Raw genomic sequence first — 22,076 nt, 5'->3', positions numbered from 1 at the left:
TCACACGACCAGCAGGTTATCATCAGAGCGCCATGCGCACCTTTCACTGCCCTGCGACCCTGCGACCCGGTCCCAAGAGCTAACTCTCCCCTCTGCGCTTGCTTTAGTTTTGCGTTGAACGCGACCCTGTTATTGACATGGCTTTACCTTTCACAGCGGACTGTGCCCGGCTCCACCCGCTTGCTGAGGTCCATGTCTGTGGTGTGGATGGGGAACAAGCCCCCCAGAATGTAATCCCCGGGGACATTGAAAAGCTGATCCACGATCCTGCCGCTCCCCCCCCCGGAGGCCTCCAGCACACAGGCAGCGGCCAGCACACAGGACAGGACGCCCACCCCGAAACTAGACCTCATCCTCGTCACCAACCGACACACAGATCAGCTGAGGAGTCTGCAGGAACTGCCCGCGGGATCACGCAAGACAAGCAAACAAATACAAGTGAAATAAAGCCGGCCAGCAACCCAGAGCAGTGTTATAGTCCCAGCAGAGCGAGAGAGAGCTCTCTGATGAAGAACGACGGTGCTGCTTGAAGAGTGTGCTTGTGCGCAGCGCAGCGTGAGACTGCACAAGAGGAGCGGAGCTGCCCGCTGCACAGGGGGATTGTTTCCAATGGGCTCTCGAGGGCTGCTCCCTCCCAGGTGTTTCCACTCCTTTGCCTATCGACGCCGGCTCCGAGGATATGGCTAGTCAAATGTGTGGCTGCAGTGCGGGCAGGAACCTGAGAAAACAACACAGCCTTCTAGGGAAATGAGGGCCTTTCATTCTGTACGGCTCAAATATCTGTCTGTGCACCTCCTAATCTAGCTGCCTATTTATCTGTCTGTCTGTAACTCTCTCTGTCTGTCTGTAACTCTCTCTGTCTGTCTGTAACCATCTCTGTCTGTCTGTAACTCTCTCTATAACTCTCTGTCTGTCTGTAACTCTCTCTATAACTCTGTCTGTAACTATCTCTGTCTGTCTGTAACTCTATTTGTCTGTCTGTAACTCTGTCTGTAACTCTCTGTCTGTCTGTAACTATCTCTGTCTGTCTGTAACTATCTCTATAACTCTCTATCTGTCTGTAACTATCTCTGTCTGTCTGTAACTATCTCTATAACTCTCTATCTGTCTGTAACTATCTCTGTCTGTCTGTAACTCGCTGTCTGTCTGTAACTCTGTCTGTCTGTAACTATCTCTATAACTGTCTGTCTGTCTGTAACTCTGTCTGTCTGTAACTATCTCTATAACTCTGTCTGTCTGTAACTCTGTCTGTCTGTAACTCTCTCTGTCTGTCTGTAACTATCTCTATAACTGTCTGTCTGTAACTCTCTCTGTCTGTCTGTAACTATCTCTGTCTGTAACTATCTCTGTCTCTAGCTGTCTATCTGGCTGTGTGTCTGTCACTGTCTCTATCTGGCTGTGTGTCTATCACTGTCTCACTGTCTCTATCTGGCTGTGTGTCTATCACTGTCTCTATCTGGCTGTGTGTCTATCACTGTCTCTATCTGGCTGTTTGTCTATCACTGTCTCTATCTGGCTGTGTGTCTATCACTGTCTCTATCTGGCTGTGTGTCTATCACTGTCTCTATCTGGCTGTGTGTCTATCACTGTCTCTATCTGGCTGTGTGTCTATCACTGTCTCTATCTGGCTGTGTGTCTATCACTGTCTCTGTCTGGCTGTGTGTCTATCACTGTCTCTATCTGGCTGTGTGTCTATCACTGTCTCTATCTGGCTGTGTGTCTATCACTGTCTCTATCTGGCTGTGTGTCTATCACTGTCTCTATCTGGCTGTGTGTCTATCACTGTCTCACTGTCTCTATCTGGCTGTGTGTCTATCACTGTCTCTATCTGGCTGTGTGTCTATCACTGTCTCTATCTGGCTGTGTGTCTATCACTGTCTCTATCTGGCTGTGTGTCTATCACTGTCTCTATCTGGCTGTGTGTCTATCACTGTCTCTATCTGGCTGTGTGTCTATCACTGTCTCTATCTGGCTGTGTGTCTATCACTGTCTCTATCTGGCTGTGTGTCTATCACTGTCTCTATCTGGCTGTGTGTCTATCACTGTCTCTATCTGGCTGTGTGTCTATCACTGTCTCTATCTGGCTGTGTGTCTATCACTGTCTCTGTCTATCTATCTATCTACCTATATTTGTCTTTGTCTGCTCTTTCTATCTGTGTATGTATGCCATGGAATACAGTTTAGAATTTTCTTTCACCATTTAACTGCCCTGACTGTGTTCAACTGCCCTGACTGTGTTCAACTGCCCTGACTGTGTTCAACTGCCCTGACTGTGTTCAACTGCCCTGACTGTGTTCAACTGCTCTGACTGTGTTTAACTGCCCTGACTGTGTTTAATTGCCCTGACTGTGTTTAACTGCCCTGACTGTGTTTATCCAGTAGGGGGAGCGCTGAATATCTGGGTAGTATAGTGACAGCCTCTCTCAGAAGCTGCCAGTCGACTGACCGCAGCCTGGGTTAGGATGCACCGGACATTATCAAATGCATCATTTATTCATTAATTCAGGGCGCAAAATCAGGTTCAATAAATGGGCAATTAAATCAATCTCTCTCTCTCTCCATCCCCCCTCTCTCTCCCTCTCTCTCTCTCTCTCTCTCTCTCTCTCTCTCTCTCTCTCTCTCTGCAGTGTTTTGACTAGCTTGGACCCCTGTGGGACAAGACCTACAGGCTGTCTGTCTCTCTCTCTCTCTCTCTCTCTCTCTGCAGTGTTTTGACCCCTGGTTCACCCTGTCCTGTATGTCTCTCTCTCTCTCTCTCTCTCTGCAGTGTTTTGCCCCTGGTTCACCCTGTCCTGTCTCTCTCTCTCTCTCTCTCTCTCTCTCTGCAGTGTCTTTGCCCCTCTCTCTGTGTTTTTGCCCCCCTGTCCCTGTATGTCTCTCTCTCTCTCTCTCTCTGCAGTGTTTTGCCCCTGGTTCACCCTGTCCTGTATGTCTCTCTCTCTCTCTCTCTGCAGTGTTTTGCCCCTGGTTCACCCTGTCCTGTATGTCTCTCTCTCTCTCTCTGCAGTGTTTTGCCCCTGGTTCACCCTGTCCTGTATGTCTCTCTCTCTCTCTCTCTGCAGTGTTTTGCCCCTGGTTCACCCTGTCCTGTATGTCTCTCTCTCTCTCTCTCTGCAGTGTTTTGCCCCTGGTTCACCCTGTCCTGTGTGTCTCTCTCTCTCTCTCTGCAGTGTTTTGCCCCTGGTTCACCCTGTCCTGTATGTGTGTGTGTTTCCAGTCCCGTTCAGTTGAGACTCTGCTGGGTTATGTAAATCATGGAGACCCTGCTGTCAGCTCAGCCTGGCTGTGTTTCTCTTCACTGTCGGGATTCAAATGCTGTGTTTTTTCTTTTGGTTTGCAGGTAATCCTTTCCTGTGAGAAGGTGTCTGCGTCCCATCCGATGAGAGGGGTCCCGAGCCTGGCGGTAAGCTCCCTTTCTGCTGATGGAAATTATTAAAACCAAACACTTTCTCACCTCTTACAAGAGCTTAAACACAATGCTGCTTTTATGAGTCATCTAGCAGACACTTTCATCCAAAGAGACTTCCAGAGACTCAGGGGTGAGCTGTGCGTCACAAACACACACACACACACACACACACAATACACACACACCAACCTTCAAACACACACAATACACACACACCAACCTTCAAACACACACAATACACACACACCAACCTTCAAACACACACAATACACACACACACACACAATACACACACACAATACACACACACTTCAAACACACACACACACACACACCAACCTTCAAACACACACACACACACACACACACACACCAACCTTCAAACACACACAATACACACACCAACCTTCAAACACACACACACACACACACACACACAATACACACACACCAACCTTCAAACACACACAATACACACACACCAACCTTCAAACACACACAATACACACACACAACCTTCAAACACACACAATACACACACACCACACCTTCAAACACACACACACACACACACAACCTTCAAACACACACAATGCACACACACACAACATTACATACACACACAATACACACACACACACACACACACACACACACACACCAACCTTCAAACACACACAATACACACACACCAACCTTCAAACACACACAATACACACACACCAACCTTCAAACACACACACACACACACACACCAACACACAAAACACACACACACACACACACAATACACACACACCAACCTTCAAACACACACAATACACACACACCAACCTTCAAACACACACAATACACACCCACAAAACACGTACAGACACACAGACTCAAAAATCCAGGCGCACACACAATGGAGGATGTTTACTGTGTTCAGATGAAAACGCTGTGGAGCAGGTGAGCTGCACTTTCTCAGCAAAGCTGTCCCGTTGTGTAGCGAGCACTAGAGGGATAGTCTGGGGTTAAACCGCTGTGTGATTACTGTTCCAAACCAATCCATTACTGCCACGGCTTTGTGAGCGTTTCCAGTCCGTCTTGTCCTGTGCACACGTACCTTCTCAGGCATCGAGCACGCAACCACAATTAAAGAGTGTAATTATAATGGTTAACAGCAGGCCCTGGGTGCAATCAGCACTGTGAGGAAAAGAACAATTGGAATTGAAGTGAGTGCGTCATGTGTGAGGGTGTGTGTAATTATAACAGAAATCATTCTGAACAGCCTCGCCCCTCGGACTGCACGAGATGCATCTCGTTACAACAGCAAGACACCCTGCACACCACAGATCAGTGTAAAACTTATTTAAAAGGATCAGGATTAATAAACCTCTCTTGTGCTTTACCATGCTTTGTGTATGTGTGTGTGTCAGTGTGTGCGTGTCTGTGTGCACAGTGTGTGCATGTCTGTGTGTACAGTATGTGTGTCAGTGTGTGCGTGTCTGTGTGCACAGTGTGTGTGTGTGCGTGTGTGTTTCTCTCTGCAGATCAGTGGCTTGGACTCAGGTGAGCCCGTCTCTCACAGGTACAGATCACTACCGGGACCCTGACCTCCAAACCCCAGCCTCCCAGTATGTGTGAACGTCTCTGCTGTGGCGCAGGTACAGTTTCAATCCTGCAGGTGGCAGCAGAGCTCCAGCACAGACGCACCGCAGAGCGAGAGAAGCATCATGGGGGAAAAATTTCAAAACCAGGGATGGGAATTTTTGAGTCAAGTGGTTCACGTTTTTTCATCCTTTATTATTCTGTTTTGAAACACTGAAAGAACCGTAATAAATTCAGTGGCAAATGCTAGTGAAAGCACGGTGCCTGCAGGGAGCCATGGCAGCACAGATGCAGTCAGTCACCTGCCATGTTTTAATCAGAACTTTCCATGGCTTTGCATCGCCACTTAGATTTGCATTATCTTCAGTGAATAAAACTATACTGTCATTCTTCCAAACAGTGCATTAGAGGCAGCGTTCCCTTTCCTGCAATGGAAACTGTCTGTGTTGTGTACTTTCCCTTTAATTCAGTTAAGTGATCTTCCTGGTTCCAGGTGTGATTATTATAAACGTGTTTCAGTTTCAAACAGACAACTGGACAGGATTTATTGATTGACACTTAACAGCAGCCAGTAACCACTCTGGGCTCTCCTCACTGATTGGTAGATATGGGTCTCCAGGGCGGGTTTAGTATCCTAGGAGATCTCAACTGATATTGTTAAGAGAGTGAATATTTTGCGAGTGTCCAAAATGAATAATAATTTAAATTTAAAAAAAAAACTACACTAATCACTGCAGCGGTAACTCAGAAACTTTGAGAAGCAGCAACACAGATTACGTTCTTGACAGTAAATTATATACAAGAACACGTTTTCAATTTCATGATTAAAATGAAACACTTTACAATGAAATGCACCAAAAAAAAAACAAGAGAATATAAACACAATATTCTTTTATAAAACAAACAAAATGAGTTTAATAAATACAACACTTTAATTACATCGTTAAAACATGAATGAAACTGTTAGCTTTCAGGCAGCACAATACCAAAAAGGATTATAAAAAAACAAAGCCCTTTTTGCGTGAGTTGATGATGATCTGTCCTCTGCCCACTAGACAATGAAGCTGAGCTTCCATTGACAGGGAGGGAGCTGATCCACCGAGGGCTGTTCCAGTGGCCGCGCCTCCCTCCCTCTGCAGGAAGCTCCACGTTTAAAATGTCTTTGATTGATTGTTTGCCGTTGTCCTGAGTGATTTTATCAAAAAAAAACAAACAATCATCTCAATCCTAGAGCTCCAGGGGATGCAAAAGGTTTGGCTGGAGCTGCAGCTGCCTGTCGTGGAAACCAAAGGAGTGTGGTGCCGCGTGGCAGATCACTAGCTGGCATTTGCTTTTGTATGCAGACGCTGGCTGATGGAGCCCAGGTGAGTGCTCAGTGATGCGCTGCCCGCTCCCTGATAGTTTACCACAGTATCTTTGCCGCTTCCACCCCCTGCTTTCCCATGGATAGAATCTGCATTTCCCATAGTCTGCCCTGCTTTACTATTATGCTGTACCATCCCTCGCTGTTCTTTACAATGCTCGCCTGTGCTGTACCGTGCTGTCACTGTGCTCTTACTCTAGCAGCCTTTTAGAGACAAAGAGCCTGTGGCTTTCTAGACTACAGGAGATAAACTAAACAAAATGCAGGAATCTTGAAGCTTTCTCAGGAGAGGGGACACAGGGCCACTGTTAAAGGGACAATGCGGCTGTTTCAAGTGTTTTAATAAAACTGCAAGATTCAGGAATCAGTTCCGAGGCTCCAGGAACAAACCTGGTCTCCCACAGCAGGTCGGTTTAGTTTTGAAACAGGGTTTTTAATTTTAGTTTTCTCATTGCCTGTGGTTCCTGCTTGGAGGGGGTGGCATCATTTCTAAAGAACACAATACCCCAGTACTGGCTGCCAAACTAGGCCAGTGTTTCAGGCAGAGCGCTTGTCTGATTTTTCGTTTTTGTATTAACTGTACATCATGTGATTGCAGGATTACAGCCAGCGAGTGACATTCAAGTCCCAAGAACAAAGCTTTAGATTGTAAACACAGTAGTTATTATTATTATTATTATTATTATTATTATTTTTAGCTGGCACAAACCTTTCTCTCTCTTTTCATCAGCAGGACATTCAAACGATGCAGTTCTGCTGTGCTGTGTCTCCACAGTGCAATCACTGTGAAGCTTCTCCGCTCCTGCAGTGGTTAGTTTGAAAGTGAATCGTGATTTCCAATCTCCTCCTCTCTCCCTCAATCCGTCCGTCTGTCTCTGTCTGTCCTCAGGTCACCGCAGTGTCCTGCTCTCGGAAGGCAGTCCCAGATCAGAGAGGTCAAAGTTCATCATTTGTTTCCTCCAATTTTTGTATTTCATCGTCTGAAACTTTCAGAGACGTCACTCTCTTTCTCTCTCTCTCTTTCTCTTTCTCTCTCTTTCTCTTTCTCTCTTTGGTCTATTTTTGTATTGCTCCTCACATAGGTCTTTTTAAACTCCTCAATGTTACAAAGTGCAAAACGTCAAGGAAAGCAGTCTTATTTATATTACTGTTGTTATAATTAATAATAATAATAATAATAATAATAATAATAATAATAGTCGTGTCTGTGCCTCTCACACACACAGAGTATTTTTGGTATTAAAGAGAGAAAAAAAAGTGGGGGGGGGGCTCAAGTTTCCCTCCCCCATTTCAGTGCATTTGCGTCGCTGAGTCACAAGTCCTGCTGCAAGCTGCGTCTCCCTCGTCTGAAATTCCTCTCGGAGACGCGGCAGGATCGCTCGCCGTTCCCTGGAGCAGCTTCCCAACCCGGAGCGCCGGCTACACCTCCCTGCGGAGAGCGAGGGAAGGAGGAGGAGGAAGAAACGTTAGCCGATGAGCTGGACTCCCGATCCACTGTGAAGATTACAGGTACTGCCCTGAACATTTCACATGCATGGAATTAAAACAGAACTACAAACAGGTGACTGAATACATCAGAATGAAATGAAGGCTGATAGCAGAGACAGATAACAGCGCTGTGAATGAATCAGTAATCCCTGTCAAATCTAAAAACATTAAGACATCAGCCTATCTCTGTCTGTACGGCACTGGACTGTACGTACGAGGCTGTGAGCGTGGAGTTCAGAACCAGCGAGGTCCGGATCCTGTACAGCTGGGCCAGGGTCAGCTTCTTGTGTTGGGTCTGCTTGGCAACTCCGGTCTCCACGGCAACACCGCCGCCAGCGTGCTCGCTCAGGGATTGGCTGTGTGGGCTGAGGGTGGGGCTGGGGGCTGTGACATCACCCCGTGTGCAAAGGCAGCTGCAGTGCTCCTCCCGGGCTGTGTGGTGCGCTGTTTCCCCGGCCTCTCCCTCCTTTAGCTCAGAGCCGCTGCTGCTACAGCTGCTGCCCAGAGCTTTACCTGACCTCTGCCCCCGTTTTAGGGAGTCTGCCACCCTGCTGGTCCTGCCACAGTGCTTACACTGCCCCCCTTCCTCCTCCTCTTCCTGATAGAAAGCAGGCTGTGTTCTCGGTTCAGTGCCCGCTTGGGTGTCGCACAGCTGGGTCAGACTCTTGCTCAGGGCGCTTCCTCCTTCCATCCCTCCCGCTCCTCCGCTCTGCTGCAGCCTGTTTCGGGATGCCAGCTCCAGCAGGTTGGCCTCCGATTTGGACTGCAGGGGGCTGGTCCGCTGATACAGGGTTCGAGGCTGGACCGGGGGCTGGCGGCAGAGCCGGGTGGAGGAGGAGGAGGAGGACGACAAGGAAGAAGAGGAGGGTCTGATTTTTTGGGGGCGATTGGAGGCCCTGCTCTTCTCTGCCTCCTCCTCCTCCTCTTCGGTCTCCCCTTCCTCCTCTCTCCTCCTCATCAGAGAGGCGTTGGAGAGGGTCCCGTAGGCGCTGTCAATGGAGGCTGAGCGGATGCAGCTGGCTGTGGGAACGGGGAGGCTCCGGCTGGCTGGTCTGGACCCTTGCGTGGCCAGGCTGCTCTCCTCCTCTGCTGGCGGGACATGAAAGCGCGGGGGGCTCTGTGCGAGTGTGGGGGTCTCGGAGGAGATGGAGTTGGTGCTCAGCGACGCGGTCTCCCCCTCGGAGGGGGAGCTGAAGGGACCCCCCCGCTCCGATTCGGGGGACGATGATAAGGCCTCGCTGCCCGCGTCCTGCACCTCCACCTGGATCGTCTCCGTGGAGCTGAGAGAGAGAGAATAAAGGGGGTTAGACTGGTCTCTTTATAATGCGTCTAGGGTGTCTTGTATTCCTGCAATAGCTTTGTAAGATTTCAGGGGACTGTTTCAACTGATACAGGCAGCATCCATATTCCCCAAACAACCCAAAATCATTAAGACTCCAAATACAGTCTCTCAATATTTCTGCTTGAATTTGAGAGCTTGATTAGGGAACAAGGTCAGGACTCTTGCGGGAGTCTTCTTTCCAGCCCTGCGCTGGGCTTGTGTCATCTCATTAAACGGCTGGATTATCAGAGTAAACCTTCTGAATGCTGTGGAGGACGGTGGTTTTACTGCAGGTGTGCGACCTTGCTGTTTCCATGCTGTGTTTACCTGTGCTGGGAGTCCCTCTGGTTCCTGCAAGTCGTACTGGGGGAGCTGGCTGTGGAGGTCCTGCTCTCGGGGTCCCGTCCCTTCCCCTCCTCCTCCCCCCTCTGCACCTCCTCAGCACGCAGCCGCCCCAGCAGGGTCTGCAAACAAAACACTTCACCATCACAACACACCACACAGAGCCTCTTCTCTGCTATAGTGTGTCGGTGCTCCAGTGTGTTGCAGAGTCTCTTCTCTGCTGTGGTGTGTCGGTGCTCCTGTGTGTTGCAGAGTCTCTTCTCTGCTGTGGTGTGTTGCAGAGTCTCTTCTCTGCTGTGGTGTGTCGGTGCTCCTGTGTGTTGCAGAGTCTCTTCTCTGCTGTGGTGTGTCGGTGCTCCTGTGTGTTGCAGAGTCTCTTCTCTGCTGTGGTGTGTCGGTGCTCCTGTGTGTTGCAGAGTCTCTTCTCTGCTGTGGTGTGTCGGTGCTCCTGTGTGTTGCAGAGTCTCTTCTCTGCTGTGGTGTGTCGGTGCTCCTGTGTGTTGCAGGGTCTCTTCTCTGCTGTGGTGTGTCGGTGCTCCTGTGTGTTGCAGAGTCTCTTCTCTGCTGTGGTGTGTCGGTGCTCCTGTGTGTTGCAGAGTCTCTTCTCTGCTGTGGTGTGTCGGTGCTCCTGTGTGTTGCAGAGTCTCTTCTCTGCTGTGGTGTGTCGGTGCTCCTGTGTGTTGCAGAGTCTCTTCTCTGCTGTGGTGTGTCGGTGCTCCTGTGTGTTGCAGAGTCTCTTCTCTGCTGTAGTGTGTCGGTGCTCCTGTGTGTTGCAGAGTCTCTTCTCTGCTGTAGTGTGTCGGTGCTCCAGTGTGCTGCAGAGCCTCTTCTCTGCTATAGTGTGGTGTTGCTCACCTGTGCGTTGCAGATAGCCTCTACCCAGCCCTGGCTCAGTGCCTGGCTGCTGGCCTGGAAGGAGTACGCTGCCACTGCACTCTGGAACTCATTCAGGTAGATCAGCAGGAAGGATCCTGGGAACACAGAGCAGCAGGTATGCAGGGGGTCACAGTCAGACACTTGTGAAATCTCACCACTCAAAATCTGCATGGACATTTTGCAGTTTTCACCCCATGCTTGCCCCCACGGTTATAACTATGCATTTCCCGTAGTCTACAGTGCTTCCACTGTGCTTGTATTGCATGTTGCTGTGCTGTTACTGTGTGGAAACAGCTTGTCTAGGGAGCCCTTCCAGCAGCACACATGGCTCAGGTGGATAAGTGTGTTGACGTACGACACACACAACAGAAATGGCGATTGTCCCGCCTCACTACGAGTGAAATGAAAGGGTGGTTTCTGCACAGCTGCTGATTGGTTCCTGACAGTCTGCTTGTATGTGACAGAGAGAGAGAGAGTCGTGGCTCACCGGGGTCCTTGAGCTCTTGGCACACGATGTTCTCCAACAGCAGTGGCTGCCGGATCACCTTGGCTCGCTCGGCACGCTTCAGCGGCTTGGTGATGAGGAGCAGGTCAGTGAACAGAAAGCAGTACACATCCATCTGGAGAGCAGGGAGAGGGGTCAGCACACAGGGAGAGGGGTCAGCACACAGGGAGAGGGGTCAGCACACAGGGAGAGACCCACACACATATTCGGAATGCATTTTACCAGCCTGATAACTGTGCACCTTTCAAACAAACACACTGCTAATGCTTCAGATACCTAGCCTGACAAACACACACACACACATCCCAGACCTCCTGCTCCTGTGACAATGAAATGGAGCTAGGACTTCGAAACTACAGTGAAGGAGACCCTTGTTCTGCACGCAGAGAGGGAGTGGTGAGGGGCTGGGATGGGCTACCATGGGCTATCCAGCCATGGTCTGGAGGCAGACTCGCGTTGCTGTCTCCTCGATGGGGGATGGCTCTGGTGTGTGTGTGCAGCTCACCTTGCTGTCTTTGCCCTCCTTCATGCGCAGCGCCCCCTCCAGGTGCAGCTGCCGGCTCTCGTCCGGGGAGGTGCCCCTCATGGGCATGGTGAGATCGAAGCGGTAGAAACCACGCAGGATCTGGGGAGGGGGGGAGCGTTTAATAAGAGTGTACAGTAGAAACCACGCAGGATCTGGGGAGGGGGGGAGTGTTTAATAAGAGTGTACAGTAGAAACCATGCAGGATCTGGGGAGGGGGGGAGTGTTTAATAAGAGTGTACAGTAGAAACCACGCAGGATCTGGGGAGGGAGGGAGTGTTTAATAAGAGTGTACAGTAGAAACCATGCAGGATCTGGGGAGGGGGGGAGTGTTTAATAAGAGTGTACAGTAGAAACCACGCAGGATCTGGGGAGGGGGGGAGTGTTTAATAAGAGTGTACAGTAGAAACCATGCAGGATCTGGGGAGGGGGGGAGTGTTTAATAAGAGTGTACAGTAGAAACCACGCAGGATCTGGGGAGGGGGGGAGTGTTTAATAAGAGTGTACAGTAGAAACCACGCAGGATCTGGGGAGGGGGGGAGTGTTTAATAAGAGTACAGTAGAAACCACGCAGGATCTGCAAGGTCAGATGTTAATCGTTTCCAGTTTTGTTTTTGAAAAATAAAGATTTGCCCTGTATAGTTAGTACCGCTGAACGGAAAGCTTGTGAAGGAAAATGTGAACTATGGGATTTCTTTCATTTCTTTTTTTACAATTTGCTGCCAACATGCCTGCCCAGCAACGAATTAGCCAAACACTGTGAATTAAAGAATGGAGGCACATCAAAGGTCTCTGCTGTGTTTATATCTAACTTTAACAGACGGCTTTGAGAAGGAGCCCCGGGGTCACGTCCTCCCCCTCCTCCTCCTCCTCCTCCTCCTCTCACCTTGTCGACCTCGTCGCTGCCCCCCTCCACCACCTCGGATAAGTGGATCCTCCCCGTGACGGCAGCCAGCCTCTGCTGCTCCTGCCGCTGGCGCATCCGCGAGTTCACCTGGTTAATGAAGCGCTCGACCGAGCCCACCTGAGACACAGAGACACAGGGACACTGAACACACACACTGAGACACAGAGACACACTGAGACACACACACTGAGACACACACACTGAGACACAGAGACACGGGGCTGAACACACACACTGAGACACTGAGACACACACACTGAGACACAGAGACACGGGCTTGCCCCAACCGACACTGTGTTTGTGAGACACTGTTAACCTGTGACTGAGACACAGTGACTCTGGCGTCTTGTTGCACCAACAAACTTGTACACAGAGACACTGTGAGACACACCACTGAGACACAGAGTGTGGTGACTTTGAACACACACACTGAGACACAGAGACACTGAGACACACACACTGAGACACAGAGACACGGGGCTGAACACACACACTGTCTCTGTGAGACACAGAGACACACAGACACACACACACTGAGACTGAGACACACACACTGAGACACAGAGACACGGGGCTGAACACACACACTGAGACACAGAGACACGGGGCTGAACACACACACTGAGACAGACACACAGACACACATACACACACTAATAGATGTCATACACACACTGTTGGTGTGAGATTCTATATTGCCCAATCGATAAATAAACCACAGTTGTGCTTCAGGCCTTGTCTTGTGTGTTGAAAATATTATCGTGTCTCGATTTGCCTCTGTAATTAAAGTACTAGTTGGCATTTTACAAGCATGCAAAGCAGCACTCTGGCTGGCTCAGTGGGTAGGGCACTGGCTGGCTCAGTGGGTAGGGCACTGCACCCTCATTCACAGGGTAGTTGGTTCAAGCCTCCTGTGAGGCGAGTGTGTTAATTCTTCTTTTTGAAGAATATTGTTTAATTTCCCTTATAGACCTATAAGTTTTGGCTTTGAATTCAGTTCAAGTCACAAATGAAACCAAGCTGATAATCACTGTACCCCCAGGCCCACCTCCCACAATGTAATGAGGTGATTCATGCAGCTGGAGAGCCAGCTGGCTGGGTAGCTCAGTTGGTAGAGCAGGAGACCTGTGATTCACAGATGTCTGTTCAAACCCCATGGCAAGGGCAAGTGTTTTCCTTTCATTTTCAGACTTTGCCCTTTTTGAGACAAATCAGGTAATTTCCTGTATAGATCATGATAAAGGAGACTTTCCCATGGAAGTGAGATGGTGCACTGGGCGGATGCACATGTAGGCTGAGCTGCTTCTCTTTAGAGAACTGGGTTCAAATCCTGCACCTTCCTTTTTCAGAGCCTTGGTTAATTTACCTTAGAGGTCAGCGTGGAGCAGCTCTTTCCTCTGGGAGCTGGTGGTGCAGTGGGCTAATCCCACAGCCTTCTCTTCCTGAAAACAGGTGTTCAAATCCAGCTCCTGGAGGTGAGTTCATGAAGGTGAGTAATGATGCTGATTGTGTTTCCACAGGAGGAGAAGAGCTGCCCTGTGGAGGAGGGGAATGGGGGGGGTCTGGCCCCCCCTGTTGTGAGGAGAGTGGAAGGGGTGGTGTTGCTGCCCAGAGAGATATATGAGGTTAACTGTACTTTGTCTTGTACTATAACCATCTGTCTTATAGTACAAGACAAAGTACAGTTAACCTCATATATCTCTCTGGGCAGCAACACCACCCCTTCCACTCTCCTCACAACAGGGGGGGGGGGGCAGACCCCCCCCATTCCCCTCCTCCACAGGGCAGGTCTTCTCCTCCTGTGGAAACACAATCAGCATCATAACTCACCTCCAGGAGCTGGATTTGAACCCCTGTCTTCAGGGAGAGAAGGCTGTGGGATTAGCCCACTGCACCACCAGCTGCCACAGGAAAGAGCTGCTCCACGCTGACCTCTAAGGTAAATTAACCAAGGCTCTGAAAAGAAAGAAGGAAGGTGCAGGATTTGAACCCAGTTCTCTAAAGAACCTACATGTGCATCCACCCAGTGTGCCACCGGTCTCCTCGTGACAGGATCCTCTAAGCTTTTAAATGAGATTCACTTCCCTTGTCAGGAGATCCCATGCGTCAAATTGAGAATCGTGGCTCTTATTGCACTACTGCAGAGTTTCATTCCAATGAAGAGAGGAGGGATTATCAAACACAAACCTTTTACACAGCAGAGCTGTGAGGTAGACAGCAGGGACACCAGGGTCCAGGCTATGAGTGTCACACACACCTGTATATATCTGTTTCCAGTTGGTCAAGCTGTGGACGCTGCAGCTCTATAATAATTCCTCGTCCAGGGTGTTGACCGTGTAAAGTCTCTTAGAGCTGAAGCAGTGACAGCTGGACGTTTTACACACATCCCCCCCCCCCCACCATCTGCTGTAACCGTCCCCCCCCCCCCCCCCCCCCCCCCCTCACCATGCTGCTGACAGCGTCCCGGCTCTCGGGCGCCTCTGTTTTCTTGAGCACGCTCTTCAGCAGCAGCGGGTACTTGGTGAGGCGCTGGTGGGGCTTCACCAGCATGTCTGTCAGCTTGAGCCGGTTACACTGCTTGTGAGTCTCTGCCCACTGAGGAGGAGGAGCACAGGGGGAGGGAGAGAGAGAGACAGCAGAGAGAGAGAGACAGACAGAGAGAGAGAGAGAGAGAGAGAGGGAGAGAGAGAGAGAGAGAGAGAGAGAGAGAGAGAGAGAGAGAGAGAGAGAGAGAGAGAGAGAGAGAGAGAGAGAGGAGAGAGAGAGGAGTAGACGATAGGGTGAGAGCTCTCTCCTCTTTCTGCGCTCTCTACTAGAGGAGACAGAGAGGAGACAGAAAAAGAGAGAAAAGAGAGACAAAAGAGATATAGAATCCACGTTGACTTGCAGAGAGAGAGAGAGAGACAGAGAGAGAGAGAGAGAGAGAGAGAGAGAGAGAGAGAGACAGGCAGAGTTAGAGACAGAGACAGAGAGAGACAGATACACAGTCAGACCTGGTCTCACACACACATGAAACAGGTTACACCATGAAGTCATTTAACCCAATATTGACAAATTGTTATTTTCAGGCAACAAACACTTTATAAAAAGACATATTGAAAGGAGGAGTGTGTGTCTCCCCCGAGCGTCTGCTCCCCTCACCGTGATGTAGGTCCTGAACAGCTCGTTGTCTCTCAGCAGACCCCTCATGTAGTCCATGCAGTCCTCCTGCTGCATGCAGTACCGAGTATAGGGCTTGAACCGTGAGCCGAACTGCAGCCCCAAACAAACGGAGAGACACGAGGAGCGGGTTAGAGAGAGTGCGTGTGTGCGTTCTGTGTGTGTGTATGTGTGCGTGCGCTCTGTTTGTGTCTATGAGTGTGTGTGTGCGTGCGCACTCTGTGTGTGCACTCTGTGCGTGTGTGTGTGCGTGCGCACTCTGTGTGTGCACTCTGTGCGCGTGTGTGTGCTCGGTGTCCTCACCGTGCTGAAGCCGCTGTGCAGCTGGTCCGGGTTCAGCAGGCTCCGTTCCCGGCGCGCTGTCTCCAGCAGTGGTGCCATCACCTCCCTCCACAGCGCGCGGTGCAGCTGCAGGATCTCCCCGATGTTGCTGAAGAGCCGCTTGGGCTGCACCTCGAGCAGCAGCCCAGACTCCTGCAGGCTCAGCAAGGTGCACAGGAACGCTGATACTTGTCTGAGTAACCGTGTCGCTTCAACACAGAGAGGAGAGGACACTGGGCAACAATCACACAGTGTGTAGTGAACAGGGCAAAAATAAACAGAGAGAGGAGAGGAAACAGGGCAACAATAAACACAGAGAGGGGAGAGGAAACAGGGCAACAATAAACACAGAGAGAGGAGAGGAAACAGGGCAACAATAAACACAGAGAGAGGAGAGGAAACGGCAACAATAAACACAGAGAGGGGAGAGGAAACAGGGCAACAAATAACACAGAGAGAGGAGAGGAAACAGGGCAACAAAAAACAGGAGAGAGACGGCAAGAGGAAACAGAGAGAGCAGAGAAACGGCAAACGTATCAATGCAACAATGAACACAGAGAGAGGAGAGGAAACGGCAACAATAAACAGAGAGGAGAGGAAACAGGACAACAATAAACACAGAGAGGAGAGGAAACAGGGCAACAATAAACACAGAGGAGAGGAAACAGGGCAACAATAAACACAGAGAGAGGAGAGGAAACAGGGCAACAATAAACAGAGAGAGGAGAGGAAACAGGACAACAAAAAACACAGAGGAGAGGAAACAGGGCAAGGATAAACACAGAGGAGAGGAAACAGGGCAACAATAAACACAGAGGAGACGAAAGAGGGCACACAATAATAAACACAGAGGAGGGAAAGGGCAACAATAAACAGAGAGAGGAGAGGAAACAGGGCAACACTCAAACCAGCATAGATGGAGAGGAACACATTGGCCACAATACACACAGAGAGGAGAGTAAACAGGTTCAAACATACAACACAGGAGGATAGGACCGGGCAACAATAAACAATAGAGCTGATGACACGTTCGAACACATAACACAGAGGAAGAGATAGTAATTAGGCCGACGCAACAAAAAACAACCCACCAGGAAGGAATGGGAGGGAAACATCGCAACAATAAACACCGTAGTAGAGTAAGGTAACCAACAATAAACACAGACCCGGATTGACCTGGCGCAACACGTAAACCCAGAGAGTCCGAGAGGAAACATTGGCAACAATAAACACAGAGAGGGGAGAGGAAACAGGGCAACAATAAACAGAGAGAGGAGAGGAAACAGGGCAACAATAAACACAGAGAGGGGAGAGGAAACAGGGCAACAATAAACACAGAGAGGGGAGAGGAAACAGGGCAACAATAAACACAGAGAGGGGAGAGGAAACAGGGCAACAATAAACACAGAGAGAGGAGAGGAAACAGGGCAACAATAAACACAGAGAGAGGAGAGGAAACAGGGCAACAATAAACACAGAGAGGGGAGAGGAAACAGGGCAACAATAAACACAGAGAGGGGAGAGGAAACAGGGCAACAATAAACACAGAGAGAGGAGAGGAAACAGGGCAACAATAAACACAGAGAGAGGAGAGGAAACAGGGCAACAATAAACACAGAGAGGGGAGAGAAAACAGGGCAACAATAAACACAGAGAGAGGAGAGGAAACAGGGCAACAATAAACACAGAGAGAGGAGAGGAAACAGGGCAACAATAAACACAGAGAGAGGAGAGGAAACAGGGCAACAATAAACACAGAGATAGGAGAGGAAACAGGGCAACAATAAACACAGAGAGAGGAGAGGAAACAGGGCAACAAAAAACACAGAGAGAGGAGAGGAAAACAGGGCAACAAAAAACACAGAGAGAGGAGAGGAAACAGGACAACAAATAACAGAATAAACTAGAGGAGATTAACAGGTGCACTCACTAGAACACAGAGAAGAGGAGATGAAACATTGGCAACCAATAGACACAGATGAGAGAGGAGGGCACAAACACACATAGGCGAGGAAACTGACACAAGTCAACAGAGTTAAATAGAGGAACACTCAACATGAACACACAAGGAGGGAACACATACAGAGAGGGGAGGAAACAGGGCAACAATAAACACAGAGAGGGGAGAGGAAACAGGGCAACAATAAACACAGAGAGGGGAGAGGAAACAGGGCAACAATAAACAGAGAGGAGAGGAAACAGGGCAACAATAAACAGAGAGAGGAGAGGAAACAGGGCAACAATAAACACAGAGAGGGGAGAGGAAACAGGGCAACAATAAAACAGAGAGAGGAGAGGAAACAGGGCAACAATAAACACAGAGAGAGGAGAGGAAAAAGGGCAACAATAAACACAGAGAGAGGAGAGGAAACAGGGCAACAATAAACACAGAGAGAGGAGAGGAAACAGGGCAACAATAAACACAGAGAGAGGAGAGGAAACAGGGCAACAATAAACACAGAGAGAGGAGAGGAAACAGGGCAACAATAAACACAGAGAGAGGAGAGGAAACAGGGCAACAATAAACACAGAGAGAGGAGAGGAAAAAGGGCAACAATAAACACAGAGAGAGGAGAGGAAACCGTAGCAAAAATAAACACAGAGAGAGGAGAGGAAAGAGGGCAACAATAAACACAGAGAGGGGAGAGGAAACAGGGCAACAATAAACACAGAGAGAGGAGAGGAAACAGGGCAACAATAAACACAGAGAGGGGAGAGGAAAAAGGGCAACAATAAACACACAGAGGGGAGAGGAAACAGGGCAACAATAAAAACAGAGAGAGGAGAGGAAACAGGGCAACAATAAACACAGAGATAGGAGAGGAAACAGGGCAACAATAAACACAGAGAGGGGAGAGGAAACAGGGCAACAATAAACACAGAGAGAGGAGAGGAAACAGGGCAACAATAAACACAGAGAGAGGAGAGGAAACAGGGCAACAATAAACACAGAGAGGGGAGAGGAAACAGGGCAACAATAAAACAGAGAGGGGAGAGGAAACAGAGAGAGGAGAGGAAACAGGGCAACAATAAAACACAGAGAGAGGAGAGGAAACAGGGCAACAATAAAACAGAGAGGGGAGAGGAAACAGAGAGAGAGGTAAATTAAAACTTGTGAACATAAACAGATAGGAGAGTAACCGTGCAACATAAACACAGATATAGGAGAGGGAAACAGGGTCAACAATAAACAACATTTATATAGATTAGGCACGGTTCACAAAAAACACATAGGAACGAAACGGTATCATAACAAGAGAAGATAGAACATGGCTAACAAATAAACCATATATAGTAATATTACACATTTCAACACAATAAACACATGCGAGGAGATTGAACACCGGCAACAATAAACACGAGAGAGAGAGTAAACATTGGCAACAATAGAACCACAGAATGAGTAGCACGTTAAACATGTGCAAACAATAAAACACACATAGGTAGAGGAGAGAGGAGAGGAAACAGGGCAACAATAAACACAGAGAGGGGAGAGGAAACAGGGCAACAATAAACACAGAGAGGAGAGGAAACAGGGCAACAATAAACAGAGAGGAGAGGAAACAGGGCAACAATAAACAGAGAGGAGAGGAAACAGGGCAACAATAAACACAGAGAGGAGAGGAAACAGGGCAACAATAAAACAGAGAGGAGAGGAAACAGGGCAACAATAAACACAGAGAGGGGAGAGGAAACAGGGCAACAATAAACACAGAGAGGGGAGAGGAAACAGGGCAACAATAAACACAGAGAGGGGAGAGGAAACAGGGCAACAATAAACACAGAGAGGGGAGAGGAAACAGGGCAACAATAAACACAGAGAGGGGAGAGGAAACAGGGCAACAATAAACACAGAGAGGGGAGAGGAAACAGGGCAACAATAAACACAGAGAGGGGAGAGGAATTAAGACAGAAACTTCAACAGGATTAACCATAAACAGAGAGATTATAGGAAACAGGGCAACAATAAAGCCACATAGCTGAGGAGACGTTCAACAGGGCCCAATAAACACATAGAGAGGACTAGTAACTTGTCAGCAATAAACCACAAGAGTAGATGTAAACATGGCACAATAAACACAGATAGTAGGAAGGAAGACAACTTCAGACAAACATGATAGTTACAAACCGTTCAATTATAAACGAATTAAGAGTAGTAAACAGTGCAAGCAAAAACAATTAGGAGAGGAACGGCACAATAAACACGATGGTGGAACACGGCAAGTCATAAACAGTACAGGAACCGGCAAGATAACAGATGAGAGGAAACTGCACCCGTAAACCATAGAGAGGAAACGGTGACAATAAACATGAGAGGAAACGCAACAATAAACAGAGGAGAGGAAACGGTGACAATAAACACAGAGGAGAGGAAACAGTGACAATAAACAGGAGAGGAAACGGCAACAAACAGGAGAGGAAACAGGGCAAGGATAAACACAGAGAGAGGAGAGGAAACAGGGCAACAATAAGGAGAGGAAACGCAGAGAGGGCCTGTCAGAAGAAGCCGAGAGGAGAGGCCCGGCAGGCCATGCACACAGCTTCAGACACACCCCAGATAGAGAGACACACAGACAGACAGACACACCCACAGACAGACAGACACACCCACACACAGACACACAGACGCTCACGTCAGTGATGACTCGGAGCTTCCTGATGTAGAGGGCCTCAGTCTGAAGCAGCTCCCAGATCGCCTCCTGCTGGTGGCATTGTTTCATGCTCAGGGCCTGTCAGGAAGCAGAGACAGAGTTTGAGCACACAGCCCAGCTGCTGCACCCCCAGGACCGCCAGTCACTGTGGGCACAACTGCACCAGGTATTTATATCTATCTGTCCATTTTATAACGCTGGTACGTTTCATTCAAAGTTAGGGCAGGGGGACTGCTTGAACTCCAGAGCACTCACACAAACTCTTTCAAATTTTAAATAGAGTGCATTAAAAAATCATGATGGATTCACACAGCCTTTCAAACACAACCTTCATCCACGGTCCGTTTCAGGAATATCAAACTATCAAAAAGGCTAAAAATGACAAAGAATGCTCGAAGTAACCCGTGCGTGAGAGCCTGGTGAACAGAGCTCAGTCTGATCAGGGCTGAGAGGAGAGGACCGGGGAGCTGTCTGATCAGCTCCTAGCTTACACTGGCAGGACAGTGAGAGACAGGACCTAGACCCGGGAAACGACAGCCAGGGCAACTCCACCGAAGAGTCCTCTCGCAGCTTTAGATCTCTTTCCATTAACACTTAAAGCTTTTATTGTGTTTTAATTCACTTTAGGGTTAAAACACCCACTTTCTCTCTCCCGGGTCCTCTGAACTCTGACTATCAGTTCGTTACACAAAGCTGATCCTGGGAGCGGTAACACCAACAGCTGTTCCCAGAATCCTGCACAGGGTCTGAGACACTGTATACAGTGCACGTTACACAGTGGAGCAGCTACACACAGGGTCTGAGACACTGTATACAGTGCACGTTACACAGTGGAGCAGCTACACACAGGGTCTGAGACGCTGTATACAGTGCACGTTACACAGTGGAGCAGCTACACACAGGGTCTGAGACGCTGTATACAGTGCACGTTACACAGTGGAGCAGCTACACACAGGGTCTGAGACACTGTATACAGTGCACGTTACACAGTGGAGCAGCTACACACAGGGTCTGAGACACTGTATACAGTGCACGTTACACAGTGGAGCAGCTACACACAGGGTCTGAGACACTGTATACAGTGCACGTTACACAGTGGAGCAGCTACACACAGGGTCTGAAGCATGACTACTAGAATGAATCTGTCTGGTCTCTCCACTGCCGTCTCTCCTGGATAAACCAGCCTGGCCCCTTGTTGCAGAATAAATGCTCATGTTGATGCTGCAGGTCTATACTGCCACTATGCTTGGGGACTACACTGCACAATGCTATAGAAGCCTGGACTATACTGTACAATAGGCTGATAATAAAACCAGGAATGGACTGCAGCGCTCTGTAGAGGAGTCTCATTCCCCTCCTGCTGCTATACCTGCGGGGCATCGATGAGCTGCTGCCAGGACTCCTCCAGGGGCAGGCCGGGATCCTCCTCCTCCTCCTCCTCCCAGGAGTCCTGATGGAAGAGCAGCTGTTTCGGCATCTTGGGCAGCCCCAGCGTGGTGTAGGTGTGCAGCTTGCTCTGCAGCAGCTCCATGCGGTCCAGCTTCCTACACACAGAGAGAGGGGGGAGAGAGAGAAAGGGGGAGGTTCAGAGAGAGAGCGAGGGAGAGCGAGGGAGAG

General features: G+C 49.1%; 1 protein-coding gene across 1 annotated transcript in view; it reads right to left on the bottom strand.

Annotated features, from left to right (window-relative positions):
* Nucleotides 1–5,897: 5,897 nt before the first annotated feature.
* The window catches only part of LOC121328924 (pleckstrin homology domain-containing family G member 5-like), a 42,726-nt gene continuing 26,547 nt past the window's right edge, over nucleotides 5,898–22,076 (bottom strand). Inside the window, exons 5-16 of the mRNA XM_041274070.1 lie at nucleotides 21,829–22,001; nucleotides 20,432–20,537; nucleotides 15,790–15,989; nucleotides 15,469–15,579; nucleotides 14,773–14,922; nucleotides 12,307–12,444; nucleotides 11,403–11,522; nucleotides 10,880–11,012; nucleotides 10,372–10,487; nucleotides 9,502–9,638; nucleotides 8,069–9,133; nucleotides 5,898–7,794 (exon numbers count right to left, since the gene is read on the bottom strand). Coding sequence (XP_041130004.1) covers nucleotides 7,785–7,794; nucleotides 8,069–9,133; nucleotides 9,502–9,638; nucleotides 10,372–10,487; nucleotides 10,880–11,012; nucleotides 11,403–11,522; nucleotides 12,307–12,444; nucleotides 14,773–14,922; nucleotides 15,469–15,579; nucleotides 15,790–15,989; nucleotides 20,432–20,537; nucleotides 21,829–22,001 — 2,459 coding nt within the window. The 3' untranslated portion in view covers nucleotides 5,898–7,784. The remainder of the gene's footprint in view (nucleotides 7,795–8,068; nucleotides 9,134–9,501; nucleotides 9,639–10,371; nucleotides 10,488–10,879; nucleotides 11,013–11,402; nucleotides 11,523–12,306; nucleotides 12,445–14,772; nucleotides 14,923–15,468; nucleotides 15,580–15,789; nucleotides 15,990–20,431; nucleotides 20,538–21,828; nucleotides 22,002–22,076) is intronic.

Source organism: Polyodon spathula, chromosome 16 (genome assembly GCF_017654505.1).
Source record: "Polyodon spathula isolate WHYD16114869_AA chromosome 16, ASM1765450v1, whole genome shotgun sequence".
Taxonomy (NCBI): Eukaryota; Metazoa; Chordata; class Actinopteri; order Acipenseriformes; family Polyodontidae; genus Polyodon; species Polyodon spathula.
This window is presented reverse-complemented; position numbering and strand designations above follow the sequence as displayed.